The 17,854-nt window shown below is 34.2% G+C and overlaps 1 protein-coding gene across 1 annotated transcript; it reads left to right on the forward strand.

Annotated features, from left to right (window-relative positions):
- The first annotated feature begins 12,289 nt into the window (after window positions 1-12,289).
- On the forward strand, window positions 12,290-14,734 carry TLP2 (tubby like protein 2). Its single transcript, XM_078985432.1, has 5 exons — window positions 12,290-12,615; window positions 13,051-13,432; window positions 13,528-13,615; window positions 13,716-13,845; window positions 13,948-14,734. Exons 2-5 carry the CDS (start codon window positions 13,085-13,087, stop codon window positions 14,567-14,569), a joined length of 1,188 nt encoding a protein of 395 aa, XP_078841558.1. The 5' UTR covers window positions 12,290-12,615; window positions 13,051-13,084; the 3' UTR covers window positions 14,570-14,734.
- Window positions 14,735-17,854: the final 3,120 nt, after the last annotated feature.

Genomic DNA, 17,854 nt, shown 5'->3' on the forward strand with positions numbered 1-17,854 from the left:
AAGTTCACAACTTTATCATCCCATCTTGTAGATCTAGAAATTTCTTCTTTTAAGACACTTTTGGTCCCAAATATGGTGATTCTTGAGCATGACATGCTCTTAACCCAATCAATCGTCCTTTCAGACATTTTAAGGGGTCTTGAGTCATAAAAATGTGGTCTTGATGGTTAGTTTTGCTCCATGCATGCTATAGAAGGTCTTAATGCATTAAGATGTTGAAATTTTGGGGTTTAAGCACTTAATGGGCATGAAAAGTCATTAAGTTGTAAACTTTATGACTCTTGAGGGTATTTTGGATTTAGATATGACTTTGGACGTGGAGATTTGGAGTATTAAGCTCATAATGGGGAAACGGCTAAACTGTCGTGTACGTTGGGTCTACCAAATGGTACGCTACGCGTATGCAATCAACATCCCATAAGATGGTTAAGTACCAAGTATGCCTTGCATACAGGATAGTACGCCCAACGTACTCAACTGGGTCAACTCGGTCGGTTTGGCCTGATTAGGTTGACTCAGCTAGGTGTTGACTTGACTTCTGACTATTGACCAAGTTTGACCAAGGGAATTTTGGGGCAAATATTATTAATGGATAATTTTGAAACATTTATGATTTGGGTTGAGCCGGTATTTGGGAGTATAGTATTCATTAACTATTCTTCAGATTGTGAGATGAGTTTTTGTCACTGTACTTACGAGTCGAAGATACCAAGGCTGGCCTATTGGATTAGTATCCTGTTATGAATTGTTTATGATATGCTGAGTATGGGATAGATCTGTATGATTATATAATAGTTGCTGATATGTGTAGACGTTAGATTTGTAGGACTACTTATGATTTCTGGCTGCATGATTGTCTGTCTGTTGAAATGTTTGTTAACTGTGATAAGTCGACATATTGTGTTGGGTTAAGACTTTACTCCTATATGCGTGAGTCAACAGACTGGGGGTATTCTATTTCGATGATTGAGTGGGCCTGTTGTATATTGGTATTCCAGTCCGATGACTGTGTAGTCCTGTTGTATATTGGCATTCCAGTCTGATAACTGATTGGGCCAGGGGTAATCCAACCCAATGGTTGTAGACCCATGAGTATTCCAATCCGATGACTGATTGGACCTAGCATGCTTGTTTGTATATGATATGTGTATTTGTGATGGTACTTTGGGGGAAACTTAGCTTTGGCTTACAATTTTTGGTTATGGTTTCGGGTACTTCAGAAGACCGTGGCAAGGCGAAGGCATGACCGTACACATCCTGATTTTTATACTGTTGATCTTAGGAGATTCTGTTTTAAATAATATTTTGGAAAGAATGGTTTTGTAAACACTTTTATTAGTAAATGAGTTGATTTGAAAGGTTTAAATTGGTTGTGATTTTTGAGATGTTACACGCACACGCACACACACACATACACACACACACACTCTCTCTCTCTCTATATATATATATATATATACACACACACACACACACACACACAGAGAGAAAGAGAGGGATTTAGGTTCGTGTATAACCCACAATTATTGTGTGAATATATAACAAAATGTGGACCAATCATTTGATAATAACGTTATATTAATTTGGTTAATTAAATTACTTATGATAAGAATTAACTTCCTAAGTTTGGAAAATTAATAAATAAATTTGATTTGAAATCCTTCATTTTAGCTATTAATCCCAATTTATCTCTACGCCATCACCAATTAACTGCCATACCAATCTTTTCTCGCTAACCCTACACTACCCATTGCCATAACTTCTTGTCATTTGTTTTCGTAATATTCCTTCTTCCCCGCTACTTGGCGGATTCCGATGAAGAATGCACATAAGAGATCCAAGAGGTTATCGAGAAAGCGAGGAACACGATCTAGTTAATTCAGTTTTGGTCCCACCTATCAAATTTTGGTAAAAGAGGAAGACCAGAATACTTGAAGAGATAGATCGAATGGATAAGGATTTGTCGAGGGGAACATAATGAGCATCAAATGTATTGTTACTAATTTTTTGTATTTATTGAAGATGCTACTTCTCTCTTCAAGTGTCAACTGTGATCAAATTGGTTTTAATATCATATTGCATTTCAATCAGTCAATCAGTAGACTTCACCTTGGAATTGGTTTTCAAGATTGGATTTGTTGTATATAGATTAAGTTTAATTATACTAAAGTTGCGTAATTTTATAGCTTAGTGACTTTTATCGTACCCCGAAACATTTGAAAGCTTTGGAAATACTCACGAGCCATATTCTTTTAATTATACTTGTGATCAATTCATATTCCTCACTCATGCACCTGTCTTGTTGAGGTTGCTAAGTTAAATATAGGGGATTAATTTGGATCCATATGAGTGGTTTTTGTTGTCTAGTTAATATTAGACTATAACCAGTAACTAGAATGCTTTGTTACACATGTGCTATTTATGTTTCTTTAATATTGGATGCTTATCTAATGAAAACTAAATTGGACAAACATAGATTTGTGATTTTGGATGAATTAACTAGTCAATTACATTAGGATCCACTTAATCTGTTTAGATGTCCCAAAATTCATAGCAATTTTAAAAAAAGTCAAAAAAATATTTATAAAAACTAAAATCAAAAAGTTTATACAACTTTAATACTTTCCTATTATACATGTGTTCTCTATTCGTCATAGTGTTGTGTGTGACATCTCCATTTTCACGGCTAGAAAAGACCGATTTTGTTTATGCTTTATAAAAATCAAAGTACCTCCTTTAATAAAAATGTTGCAGAATTTGTTCCCGGTAAAACATGATAAATACGTTATCAAAGCATTTATGAAGAAAAGTATTTTTATTCATTTTAAAACATTTGGGATGTCATCGTTAATACAGAAACATAAGCATAAACAGAACTTACATACATTATCACTAGTGATTTTAATCTCCTTAATCTCTCAGTGTAATGTGACTTCATATCAACACCTGTGATATAAATAAACTGAGTGGGTCAGGTTGGGAAACCTGGTGAGTACATAGGGTTTTCAACCCACAATAATATAATTATTTTGTTTAATCATCCAAACAGTTAACCCAATTACCCATCCCCATTATCTTCTTTACTCTTAAGGATCTACCCTAAGAATCAGCTATTTCTCATTCATTCATTCCTAAGGATTATCCTAATGAATAGGTACGAATTCCATCGTTGTCAATGACACAGCTGTCAAGCACATCTCCTAGTTCTATCACTTAGGCGCAACTGCCAGAATTATGACATTCTTTATGAGGCGTAGCTGCTGGTATTGTCCTTCAGGCACAACTGTTAGGGTTATCTCGTTTATTGATAGTATCGTTTTCGAGAGTCCACTCGTAATACATGTCAATGGGTTTTTAGTGTACACCGGTGAACACATCGTTCACAACACCTATTGGTTGTGAGCCTGCTAGTGTTCCATTGGACTGTCTAGAATAGTTCGTGGTTGTCATCCATACTCTGCTAGATGACAGGGCCAACATTTAGGAACAAGACTTCTCACATCGTCCACCTCTCACCCTTACCTCATGGTCTATATCACCTCACAACTCATCTTCCAACTCATATTTCATTTACCCATGTTTTACCTAACATATTATGTTGATATAAATACATATACAGTTTAAATCATTTAAAACTTGTATAAAATCGTTCATCCAGTATAGATAGCAAGTATACAAATAATATGCATACATAAAATGTAGTTTATATAAAATACTTCATATCTATGTGTAAGATGAAAGGGACCATGCAATCACTTGAAAACGTGGTGACTCGGTACTCGGACGATACTTCGTTTACTTTAAACAACTCCTTTGATAGAACCTAGTATCAATACGACTAGAGTTTAGTCTAATGCTCGATGAGACTAATTAATAGTCTAACTATTATTACTATTATATAAGCGTTAGCATAATACTTTTCACCCACTATGTACAGTCAGGGGCCAGACAAGGAGCACCGGAGGGCAGGATCATTTTGGCATATATCACTTCTGAAATTCAGTAACCCAAGAGGCCCTCTAAACCAGATTCTTGGTACTACGAGTGGTTAAAAAGATATTATAACGACACTTATATAACTCATAATAATAGCGTAAATATTTATTATATGGTCCTAATAACATTACCATATGTAAATAAAAACTATATTTAAAATAGCGTAGGCGTATCTTACCTATGAGAGGGTTTGGCTAGAAGCCGGGCTCTGCATGGGCAGAACTTCCAAGCCGAAAGCTCTTCTTCTCGGAGCCGTCGAGCGCTTGGTGCTTTCTTCTACCGCTAAGGGAGTTTTTGGAGGTTTAGAGAGAGTGTAGATAGAAGAAAGAATGGGAATGGTGTGAAGAAAATGATGGTGGGAGAGGGACTATTTATAGGGTGAAATATGGTTGAACTTGTTGCCACATGTCAGCATTTGGTGGCAAGACTTGGGGAGAAAGCAATGACCAAGATTGTGCCACGCCACCCATTTTCGCACATCACACTTCCAACTTCTAAAATACATAACTTTCACATACGAGCTCCGTTTTTGATGCTCTTTATATCCACGTGTAGGTAAAAAATAAGATCTACAACTTTCATTTTGACTATGTCGGCTAATTCTCGACCGATCTTAAATTTAATAGTAGAAGGAGATAATATTGTTAAATGACCATGAAAAATTCATAACTCTTTCATGCAGACTCCGTTTTCGTCTGTCTTTTTATCGTTGAGTTCCTATTAATGAGATATTCAAATCTTATTTAGGTTGCGTAGGCCAAAAACCGCTCGATCTAAAATTCAAGTTTCGGGCCGTTCACTGTTATGTCAAATCTTAGAAAATTTATAACTTCCTCATACGAAGTCAGATTTGGGCGTTTTTTTTTTTTTTTTTTTTTGTATGTTCTCGGTTTAACATATACTATAACTTTTGTTTAGATTTCTAAGGCTAAAAAGTCCTCCATCGTAAATTCACTATTTACGTCTCCCGACGCCGTGCCGATTTTGCCGAAAAACTTCGACGAATCTTAGCTTCTTCGTTATAACTCAGATTTCGTCGTTCTTTATATATATACGGAAACCTTGTAACATATACTACCACTTGAAACAGATTAATCCTTCTAAATAATCTTCCATCAAAAACTCATTTTCAATGCTTATTATCTCTAAATTGACTAGCTCGGATCTGCGGGTGTTACAATTATCTCTCCCTTAGGATGATTACGTCCTAGAATAATCAACGAAGCAGGGAAGTATAATGACTCTATACGTTATCTCTTCGTGCTAGGTAATAATCGTAACTTCCTTGTTTCTTCGAATGCGTATCTAACTCTTAGACTCCTTGACTGCAGGCGGTGCTCTATCTTGCACTTGCTCCCTATCTCATGTTAGACTCCAAATTATGACCTTTAAGTCACAATCTTGCTCCTCACTGGATACGAACTTAAGATAAGCTATTTTATTACTATAATGGAACGATGTGTCATATTCTAATGACCTATCATCGTATTTTGTAATGCTTAGACTCAAATCTCTTGGAGTCTTCCAGAACAGACTATACTTTCCTTCATGTTCTAATCTCATCTTAAGAGGTAGCATTTCTAGCTACAAGAAACAATTGCGATACCTCTACTGATCACTTTGATTAATTTTTTTGGCTTAAGTCAGGTGCTACATCGAACTTGGTTCTCGGAACCACATAACATACTTGTCGTAGTTGGACTCAATTTGGTATGACCACCAGGGTCGGAATAACAACAATCTTCTTAGTCATTACAGAAACAATGCTAACGACATAATTGAATAAAATGGTATTAGTTACTAGCTTCTTGGTAACCTTGTGACTTTCCCTGATCCAAGTGTGAGTCCTGTGCTTCCGGTAGTATATGCCTCTACTACCATTCACACCTACTCATACTTGTCCCAAGTATTGTCTCGCAGTTTTCCAAGTCATCATACAAGAATATTACATAACAACTTAACACACCATATAACAAAATGAAGGTTTTATATTATTCCTTGAAACGATTACATAGGTATTCAAGTTCACCCTAGACTATGCCTCTAATAGGCTACACCATACAATACTATCCACACGACTACTATGTAACATGATCTTTGGATATGAATTCCTCATCCTTGATTCCTCGCGTTGTTTTCTGCTTCGTCGAGGATCATGTGGATTACTCTTACTTTCGGCCTTGGCGGTACATTTGGCTTTGTATCCCCTTCTCTCTTTGGGCAGTCTTGCTTGAAGTGACCTTCCTCATTACATTCATAACATACGCTTTTGTTAAATGTACATTCATTGGTGTAATACCCATGCTTTCCACACTTGAAACAAGTCACCTCCTCACCACATTTTACATAGTGTTTCTTTTTTCACTTCTCGCACCATCTTGCTTCACTTCCTTTTCCTCCTCCAGACTTAAGGAATTTTCTCTCATTGTTGGACCTTGAAGATCCTTCAAACTTCCTCTTTTCTCATGCATTATCTTTTTCTAGACCCCTTTCTCTTATCTGGGTCTCTACATTCTTAGCTGCTCTAACAACTGTTTTCAAAGTAGCTGTCATTTTGACCGTTGGGCCAAAGTGTGTGGGCAGTCCGTTAGGAAACCTATCTATCTTGGAAATTTCAGTAGGTACCAAGTAGGGAAACAGCTTCATCCTCTCGGTGAATGCGGTCGCATACTCATCGACACTCATCTTCCCTTTCTTCAGGTTCTAAAACTCGTTGTTAAGGTCTATCAGATCTATCTCTAAGCAATATTGAATTTTCAGCTGCTCCATGAATGCTTCCTAAGACATCTGCATGGCTTCTCCCCGTGGCATTGTACCTGCCAACAACTTCCACCACTTAAAACACCGGTATTTAGTTATCTGACTGCAAAGACCATCTTTTGCTTATCGCTACAGTCGCAACTCTCAAATACCGTCTCGATCTCGGAGATCCAGTCCATAATCTCCACTGGTTTTGGGTTTCCTGTAAGACTTGGTGGTTTGGCACTCAAGAAGTTCTTATACATGCACCCATCGTGGTCAATCCTTCTGTCCAGGTTGTTTCTCCTGACTGCTCGGGGTCCAACTTGACTCACCATACGAATGTAATTTCCCTCTTCTTATAACTCTTCATTTAGTTCGGGCTGCTCAACAGACACCATAGGTTCATCTCGATTCTGTTGAAGAAAACGCCTTGTTTCTTCCATTTGACAATCTAACATCATCTGGATCATTGTTTTTACCCTAACCATAGTGATTGGCTCGGGTGCGGCTGCTACATCTGGTGCACGCTTAATCACTTGTGGGTCAAGCTACGGGTCACCGCTTCCCAATCCGCTTTGAGTTCTCACCATGTCGATCTATCACTGATTCAGACGTTCGGTGTCCAGTGAAGAGAATTTAGATAGGAAAGATTTTATTTATGATCGACGTGTAAATCTCCTTATTACTCTGAAAAGTTACATGTCGGTTCTAATACCATAATTAAACGTTTAGAAATCTGAACACTTAAAGTTTCCAGATCCGGTTGGCAACAGACCATAGATTCGATCATACATTTAGCATCATAAAGCATCATAAATCATTTATCACATAAAAGCATGTTAGGCATTTTCCCTAAATAAGTTAGTGCTTGTGTCTATTCAGGTGTATCACCTAAATTTATTAGACACACCTCTCACGATCATCACTTAGTATTCTAAGTTTAAGTTTAGAAATAAATTCATATTCCTAGTTCGCTTAAACTAATGCTCTAATACCAACTGTGACATCCTCATTTTTACGGTCAGAAAAGACAGATTTTGTTTACGCTTTATAAAAATCAGAGTACCTCCTATAATAAAAATGTTGCGGAATTTGTTCCCGGTAAAACATGATAAATACGTTATCAAAGCATTTTCGAAGAAAAGTATTTTTATTCATTTAAAAGCATTTGGGATGTCATCGTCAATAAAAAAAACATAAGCAGAACTTACATTCATTATCACTGGTGATTTATATTTCCTTAATCTCTTAGTGTAATGTGACTTCATATCAACACCTGTGATATAAATAAACTGAGTGGGTCAGGTTGGGAAACCTGGTGAGTACATAGGGTTTTCAACCCACAATAATATAATTATTATGTTTAATCATCAAACAGTTAACCCAATTACCCATCCCATTATCTTCTTTACTCTTAAGGATCTACCCTAAGAATCAACTATTTCTCATTCATTTATTCTTAAGGATTATCCTAAGGAATAGGTACAAAGTCCATCGTTGTCAATGACACAGCTGTCAAGCATAGCTGCTAGTTCTATCACTTAGGCGCAGCTGCCAGAATTATGACATTCTCTATGAGGCATAATTGTCGGTATTGTCCTTTGGGCACAACTGCTAGGGTGATCTTGTTTATTAATAGTATCGTTTTCAAGAGTCGACCCGCAATGCATGTCAATGGGTTTTTAAAGTACACCGGTGAACACATCGTTCACAACACCTATTGATTGCGAGTCTGCTAGTGTTCCACTGGACTGTCTAGAATAGTTCGTGGTTCTCATCCATTCTTGGTGCCACATGTCACCATCTGGTGGCAAGACTTAGGGAGAAAGCAATGGCCAAGATTGTGCTACGCCACCCATTTTCGCACAACACACTTCCGACTTCTAAAATTCACAACTTTCGCATACGAGCTCCGTTTTTGATATTATTTATATCCAAGAGTAGGTAAAAATAAGATATATAACTTTCATTTTGACTGCATTGGCTAATTCTCGACCGATCTTAAATTTAATAGTAGGAGGAGATTATACTGTTAAATGATCGCTAAAAATTCGTAAGTCTTTCACACAGACTCCGTTTTCGTCTGTCTTTTTTATCATTGAGTTCCTATTAATGATATCTTCAACTCTCATTTAGGTCGCGTAGGCCAAAAACCACTCGATCTAAAATTCGAGTTTCAGGTCGTGCACTGTTATGCCGAATCTTAAAAAATTCATAACTTCCTCATACGAAGTCAGATTTGGGCGTTCTTTTTTTGTATGTTCTCGGTTTTTTGTATACTACAACTTTTGTTTAGATTTATAAGGCTAAAAAGTCCTCCATCATAAATTCATTATTTACGTCTCCTGACGCCGTGTCGGTTTTGCCGAAAAATTTCGACGAGTCATAACTTCTTCGTTATAACTCGGATTTCGGCGTTCTTTAGATGTACGGAACCCTTGTAACATATAATAACACTTGGAAAAGATCAACCCTTATAAATAATCTACCATCAAAAACTTAATTTTGATGTTTATTGTCTCTAAATTGACTAACCCGGATCTATGGGCATTACATTGTGTAGACCTTGAGCTGTCATCCAATTCTTACAATTTATACAACTATGAATCAAATTTATGGGAAGATGATGATAAGTTTCTTAGCACTTTAAGAATTTTAATAAATGATGACATACTACAATATTCTTTAAGAATACATTGCTTCTTTAAGAATACATGCCGCAATATTATTTCAGAATGCACATTGTGATGGTATGATGAAACGATTTCACTTTTTTTTTTTTAATCCGAGAGACAAAAAAAGCATTTGAAATCATGGATTTTTTTGCTTAATTTTTTATTTTTTTTCACTTGTTTTTGCAGGTTATAAACATGGGCTAAAGCTTGACAACATCCATTCCCGCATAAAACATTATCCTCATATAATTCAATTTCATGGCATTTATTCTCACAAAATGTTATGATCAAGGGCTTGAAGGTAGTATAGATAAATGGTGCTTGAAGGGTCCAAAGGATGGATGATGTGTTTTCAATCAAGGGCACTAGATAATCTTCTCATCCTACTCATCTTATAGAACAAAGAAGAGCTCCACACAATGTGATTCCTTATCCACCTTCTAGCAAGCCAACACAGACATATAACACCTTCATTGTTGTAGTTAGCTCCTCATATTGTATACACATCGAAACATAAGGTTTATGTAATTGTACTTTATTTTTATTCTCATGAGAATGTTAGATTTGCAATTGGAAACTATCTTTATCCTTATTAAAATGTCATATTTTTATATTTGAGTTTTAGGTTCCTATTTTATTTCGTGTTTTATTATTTAAGATTTTTTTTACTATTTTAAGAATGTTGGTTATGTACTTGGAATGAATGTCTTATTCTTCAAGAATGTTAAACTATTCTTGAAGAATGCCAATTATGACATCTAATTAATGTCGTATTCTACAATAATTTCTTACGAAAATGTCATTCATAATCATTTTTATCATCAAGCATGAAGTTTTAATTGATAAATCGATTCTTAACGATTTTCATGATATATAAAAAGTTTTACTTTAAAAAAAATGATTCTTAATATTGTATCAACCATGAGAATTATTAAAAGATTATAATTCTTTAAACATAAGAAGGACATAAAATAATTCACAACAATTAATTCTTAATTATTCTCATGATCAAGAAAAAAAACCAAATATTATAGGTGGTGAAAATGGAACCCAATTACAAAGTAATAGTTAATATAGGGTACTTAATCTGGTTAATCCGATCTATTTTCAATGTATGAAATCTATGTCTAAACCAAGTAAATGAGAAATTAAAACAAAAGTTCTATAAAAAATAATGTCCTTACGAAACTCATTAGCTCCAAATGTAGTCAGATTCTGATACGTCCACAATACTAAAATCGTTACCATGCAAACCACTTTCAAAATTGATTTTTTTTGGTAACTAAGAGGTTTGTAGAATCCACTCGGTCGAACACCTCATAAACATTAGAAATACTCAACATCAAAATCAACCCGTTGACTAACTGACTTCCACACTTGAACTGCCACCTCGAAATCCAAGAAAACATGCTTAATATTCTCTACATGATTCAGACACGAGGAGCACAATGACAAACCCCAACACGATGGATGAAATAATTTGACTTTCATTATTGCAAAATATAACTATTTATCAGAAGTTGAAATTCTTTGACCTAATTTTTGGAACTTCAGATGTGGTCCTTACGTTTTGGGAAGTTTTTAAGTCCGCGTTTAAGGGGTGTGGGGTGTGAAGTAGGGGATGAGGAAATGTTTTGGATAAAATGAAAAAGTTCTTGGCTCCAAAAATGAATTTGGTTCATGCTTATGCTTTTAACATAGCTTTGATTTGAAACCATGCTAGCGTTCATTTTGAATGAATCAAATTTTTTATGGGTTGTTTATAAAATCAATTCATGGAGTGGAACGGGTATGAATTTATATAAGATCAAAATTAAAGGAGTTTGGAGTAATGTTGTTCTAAATACTTGTCAATTGAATTCAAAATGTATTAATTTGTAAATAAGTCAGATAATGGTTTGTTCACTAGTTTTTAGGAGCAAATGATTTCATAGATTACTCATTTTCGATATGGATAAAAGTTGTATGATTCCTTATTGGTTACCTATTAGTACGTGAGATGTTAATCGGTGTAGGATGCATATGACATGCATTGAGACAACCCAGTTGGAGGAAATTTGTGTTATATTAGATTTTGTCCACTTGACCAATCATCTAGATATATGGTCTTTTGATCCTGATTCGATTGTTTGTTCACAACGGGATCAACTAATCGGCCGTTGGAGGGACTCGGATATCCTTGGGGTCTCCATATTCTCAAATTGAAATGCATAGATTGGGAAGTCACTACACTCTCACTTTAAGTAAAAGATTTGATTCATTAGTATGATAATGTGACTCTAACCATAACTCATCGAAAATGTTTTGATGCCTTTATTCTTATCTCTTGCTTAGCCATAATCTCTTTATTCCCAAAAATGAATTATTATTTCGAACAAAGAAGCCACCTAAAAGATGTCCTATTTGATAATATGGCCTCATTTTTTTTGATCGAATGTTACAAAGTTAGTTACTTTGTAATTTTTCTAACATTTTTTATTAATAATACTTAAATTGTTCAAAAGAATTATAACACAAATATTGGACACATTTTTCTAATTTTACCAATTATTCTACACAATTATATATGTAATTTTTTAAAAAGAATTGAAGTAACACTCTATCTAAAATTTTATTTCTAATTTTACCAATTATTCTACTTCAATTTTATTAATAGGGATTTTACCAATTATTCTACTTCAATTTCATTTCTAAAATTAAAGTAACAATCTTTAAGATGAAAAAAAATTGTAACATAAATATTGGACACAATTTCCTAATTTTACCAATTATTCTACACAATTATAAAAGTATAGCATATAATGTCTATTTTTTTTTTAGGTTAGAAACAAAACAGCATTTATTTATATATTTTAAAAATTGGATTAAAACAACACTTCAATGGAGCATCCCGAGGTGCATATTTTTAAGGGCGTCAAGATTTTGGGCGTTTGATTGAAAAGAGTGGTTTGTCTCTTCATCCGTCAATCCTTTCCTCCAACGCCTCGCCGGAGATTGCGGCGGTTTATACGGTGGCCATGGCTGCGATGCCGTGATCGGAAAACAAACATCGTAAGAAGGGGATCTACTCGTTCGTTCTAACCCTAATTTCTCAAATATCATGGACCACATTCGCTGATTTCAAGTAATTTTCCGATCCGTTGTTCATCCGATCTGAAACGTATTATCCAACTACCTCTAATTCCTTCCGATCGATTCGAAGGTCTGTCATTGTTCGTTGTTTTCATTTCACTTGAGCTTGTTTAGACAGGTTTAATTTTATTGCATTTCGGAAATTTGTAAAATCCCTAATTTTTCATCATTTCTACAAGTAGATCGCAAGTTATATTGGTAATAGTGCGATTTTACTGTATAATTGTTCATATATTGTTTTTTTGATCAATAACAAAAACCCTGGTTCACAGCGGAAGTTATATATAATATAATATGTGAGAAATCTGGCTTAAATTTCGTTCAGATTTTGAGTTCACACCATTTCATCTTCAAAATCCGCAATAGACTTTTGGTAACTGAACTCATGAGCTCAGATCTATCCATTTCCATAACAAAATCAACAAAAAACCTAAACCATCACTCATAGTTTCTGATTCTTTTGTTTACTTTTGCTGCTACTTACGTATATCTTAATGAATTCCAGAAAAGTATTGAGATTGGCATGATACATTATCACGATGTCTTTCAAAAGCATTGTGCGCGAGCTGAGGGAGATGGGAGATGGAATTGGAAGTTTATCTAGAAGAGGAATTGAAGGAAGACACTGGAGAAACCGAACTAGATCACACATTGCTCCAGATGTAGCTCCATTAGAACTGATAAACCAAGGCCAGTGGGCAAATCTCCCTCCTGAACTTCTTCTTGACATAATCCGTAGGGTTGAAGAAAGCGAAACCTCATGGCCAGCAAGAACTGTAGTCGTTTATTGTGCATCCGTTTGTAAATCATGGAGAGATATCACAAAGGAAATCGTCAAAACCCCTGAAGAGTGTGGTCGATTAACCTTCCCAATCTCATTGAAACAGGTAATTTCTTTGATCCCAATCTTTTACGTTCATCAATACTAAAGTAAACCTCAAACGAATCATAATTTCTTCTTCTTCTTCACCTTCCATAATAGCCTGGCCCTCGAGATTCCCCAATTCAATGCTACATAAGAAGAGACAGAGCAACTTCCACCCACCGATTATACTTTGGGTTAACCCCATGTAAGTCACGATTCATCATCATCATCTTCTTCTTCTTCTTCTTCTTCTTCCACCATTCTTTTTCTGAATCTAACAACCTTCATGATCCACACTTCAACAGCTGAAGATGAAAGCGATAAACTACTATTAGCAGCCAAGAAAATCAGAAGGGCAACAAGCACAGAGTTCGCCATTTCTTTAGTCGCAGATGATTTCTCACGAGCTTCCTCTACATACGTTGGCAAACTAAGGTACGTTACATCAAATTAACATCCTTCATCCTTCATCTCAATTCCCAAATCCCAACTCCCAAATCATTTCTTCTTCTTCTCCTTTTTTCTTTCAAAAAACAGATCTAATTTCCTTGGAACCAAGTTCACAATCTACGACAGCCAACCACCAACCGACACCACAAATCACAACCGATCAAGCCAACGATTCCAGAAAAAACAAGTCTCCCCAAAACTACCTTCATGCAGCTACTCCATAGCCACAATCTCATACGAACTAAATGTCCTCCGAACACGTGGCCCAAGAAGAATGAACTGCACAATGCATTCCATACCCATTTCCTCAATCCAAGAAGGAGGCACTGCTCCAACTCCAAAATCTTTCCCTTTCAAAACCATCGACAGATCCACGTCATCTTTATCATCATCAACAACAACACCCAATTCAAATCCCCTGGACTCTTTAATGCTTAAGAACAAAGCGCCTAGGTGGCATGAACAGTTGCAATGCTGGTGTTTGAATTTCAAAGGGCGAGTGACTGTTGCATCTGTGAAGAATTTTCAACTTGTGGCTGCTGTTGACTCGAGTCATAACGTTTCAGCTGTTGAACAAGAGAAGGTGATTTTGCAATTTGGGAAGATTGGGAAGGATATTTTCACCATGGATTATAGGTATCCTCTTTCTGCTTATCAAGCTTTTGCTATTTGTTTGAGTAGCTTTGATACAAAACCTGCATGTGAATGAATGAGATCCATCCATTTTATAGAACAACTGCTATATGTTATAAGCTTCATAATATGTTAGCAGTTATGACTAGTTTGTTCTTTAGGTCTTTCTAATTATTTTTTTTTTTTTTTGTTATGGTTAAATAACTCTTTTTAATTAATGTTAAGAAAGCTGTTTCTAGTAGTTCATTTTCATTTTGTGGATTTTGGCTTCTCACTTAAAGATGCTATTAAGATAAAAATATTGATTTCGTTTTGTGTTGGCAATTCTTGTAAAACTTAAAAGGAAAAAAAAAGGTTTTTACAATGATTTGTGGATAGAATGACTAAATGGGTTAAGCCAGAAAACTGACTTAATGACTTAAAGTTGATGAATATTATTTTAAGTGATGAATTTGAAATTTGTTGTATGAAATGCATGGGTAAAATGGACATTTAGTTTCATTTAGACATATTATTCAATATAGTAAGAAAAATGAAGGGTAAAACAGTCATTTAGGCTATGTTTAGCGCGCCACATCTAGCTGATAAGCTATCTTATTTTTCGAGTTTTTTATATTGTCATGTTTGACAAATCAAAAAATAGCTTAAGAGCTAGCTTTTTGAAAAGCTAATTGGCTAGCTTTTCATGACCTTTAATGTCATTTTATATTTTTCAACTAATTTATCAGATAGTTTTTGTGTAAATGTCAGTTACCTCTTCAACTAATACGTCAACATAACCTACCTTTCTTTTAGACAATTTATTCGACTAATTTATTCGACTGATAGAGAGAGGGGAACTAGGAAAAAGAAAGGAACAACCTTTTATAATTGAGGAAATTAAGTATAATTGATTATTTTGTTGTATATTATTAAAAGAAAATAATGATTGGTTTGTGAAGAAAGTTTAATGAAAATAATTTCAAGGATGGAAACTCAAGTGTGGCGTGAAGATTAAAAAAAGTTAAAAGCAAATACAAAGACAAAGACTGCCGAACGATTTTGGTTTAATCATTAAAGTTTAAAAATCTTGAAAAGATCTTTCAACTTGCAATTTTCTTTTTTATTGGTGATGTCAAACAGTTAAATACAAAGACTCCCAATCAAGGTTTTCTTGGATGTTTTAGTTTTAACTTATGTTGTAAAACAAGGTTTATTTATTTATGAAAAAACTTGGAAAAAGAAATAGAGATTTTACAAAAGAAAATATCCGAAAAAAAACATGGTAATGTATATTTCCAAAGATACTGGAACTTTACAACAAATCAAACAAAGAGTATAATTCCTTCAAATTGTTTTTCGAACATACATGGATGTGAAGCCTAAAAGCAAGAAAGAAAAGAAAAGCATTATTATGATTGGATAATGCCTAAAATTGTTTTTCTGAAATCATTCATTCTCAAGAGTCGAGAACAAAAAACTTTATCTTTATAACCATTACCAAAAGTACTAAAACCAAAAAATACAAGCAAAAATTGTGCAAATATGTATTAAGAACATTTTGCAACCACCATGAGCAACGATAAATATGTTACATACATGTTTATTTTAAACACAGTGTTAACAAAACAAGTTGAGTTGATTAGTTTGGTTGATAACTTGATATTTTCAACATAACCCAAGATAAACGGATTGGATTGACCTCACATTACTTTTTTTTTTCAACGCAATCACTAGATGACGCACACATGTTGAACCATTTAAATTTCATTATTTACATAAATTGAAAACATTTAAACTTAGTTAAATAAGTTGAAACTCCAAGTAATTGCTCAAAGGTAAAAAAGAAATCAACTACGACTTAATTGTCCGTATAACTTGTATGACTTTATGGTTTTGTTTTTGTATCTTTTGGAAGATTAACGAACATGTAAAACATCAATAAATACATATTTAAATGGGTCAACGACTCTGCATCAGGTTTTAAAACATTAAGTCATTAACCTAACTTTTTTATTTGAACATATAATTGAGTTGACTCGTTTAATTACATTGATTGAAAATTTCAACTCAATCAACTTTGGGATGGTTGAATTGACGGGTTGTATTGATTTTTTGCTATCGTTTCTTAAACATTATCGACTATAAGGCAACAGAAAGCATTAGCTTATTGTATTTTAGACCTTTTTAATTTACATCATGAGTCATGACAAACCAATTTCTTTAAAGAGATACAAAATACCAATCACAAAGACAATGTACATTACATTGCATTTGAAAATAAGCGATGTGTTGGTTAGAGAATTAACAACACACCATTTACTGATTTTGTGAAACTCAAGGGTGGATGGAAAGAGCCAAATGGTGCAACACCACCAAATGTGTAGAGAAACAGGTTGCTTAAGCTGGTTGAAACCTTCTTCTTTTTCTCCTTTGTGACCGTTCAACGACTAATTTTTCAATTTTGTTATTTAATAAAAGGAGAATTTTATCTATATTCTTATAAACTTTCATAATTATATCTACATCCTTATAAAACTTCAAATTATATGCATGTCTTTATAAAACCCATAAACTTATATATATATATATATATATATATATATATATATATATATATATATATATATATATATATATATATATATATATATATATATATATATATATATATATATATATATATATATATATATATATATATATATATAGGGTTAGGTTATTTTGTTTTTAGTAACTATTGTGTACCAGAATGCACAGATCTGGACCATTGGATGAAATATAATCAAAGGTTATGATCTGAGGGTCTATAATAGTAGAATATGATAACATGTACCATATAATCACATAAATTTGAGCATAAGAGCATTCTAGTCAATTAACCTATATTAAAAAAGGAAATTTTCGGATTTTTAGGGATAATTAATTTAAAATATTTAGATTTTTATTTTTAAATGGTGTCTCTGAATTTCTGAAAAAAAATAAAAAATTACAAAACCCAACTCAAAAAACTTAATCAAAGATCAATAAACTTCATGTAAACTTACCAGCATCTCCTCATTAACCGGTGATTCCATCACTAACCATGTATACAATGTGAGATTGTCATATTTCTCTATGGCCTTTCATCAAACACTTTAAGGGCGCTCCCTAAATCACCACATTTTCTATGAATCATGAATGAAAAAAAACCAATTCAGAACCATCAACATCAAATGAGTTACACAGGAGGGTATATCTCCTGTGTTCGGTTTCCATACGATCGAAGGAAAAAAAAGCATAAATGTGGCTTCGGTTTTGATTGAAAATGGTAGAACCCCCATTTTTTTTAACCACAGCCACTGAATCATTATTGTAACGAAAACCTATGAACAAACATAAA

Source organism: Lactuca saligna, chromosome 3, assembly GCF_052625555.1.
Source record: "Lactuca saligna cultivar CGN05327 chromosome 3, ASM5262555v1, whole genome shotgun sequence".
NCBI lineage: Eukaryota > Viridiplantae > Streptophyta > Magnoliopsida > Asterales > Asteraceae > Lactuca > Lactuca saligna.

What these genes read in the sequence shown, in the direction of transcription:
- TLP2 (XM_078985432.1), top strand. Translation starts at nt 13,085, where the DNA reads ATGTCTTTCAAAAGCATTGTGCGCGAGCTGAGGGAGATGGGAGATGGA. An exon ending in TCCCAATCTCATTGAAACAG is followed by an intron (nt 13,433 to 13,527) that starts GTAATTTCTTTG and finishes CTTCCATAATAG; the next exon opens with CCTGGCCCTCGAGATTCCCC. An exon ending in ACATACGTTGGCAAACTAAG is followed by an intron (nt 13,846 to 13,947) that starts GTACGTTACATC and finishes TTCAAAAAACAG; the next exon opens with ATCTAATTTCCTTGGAACCA.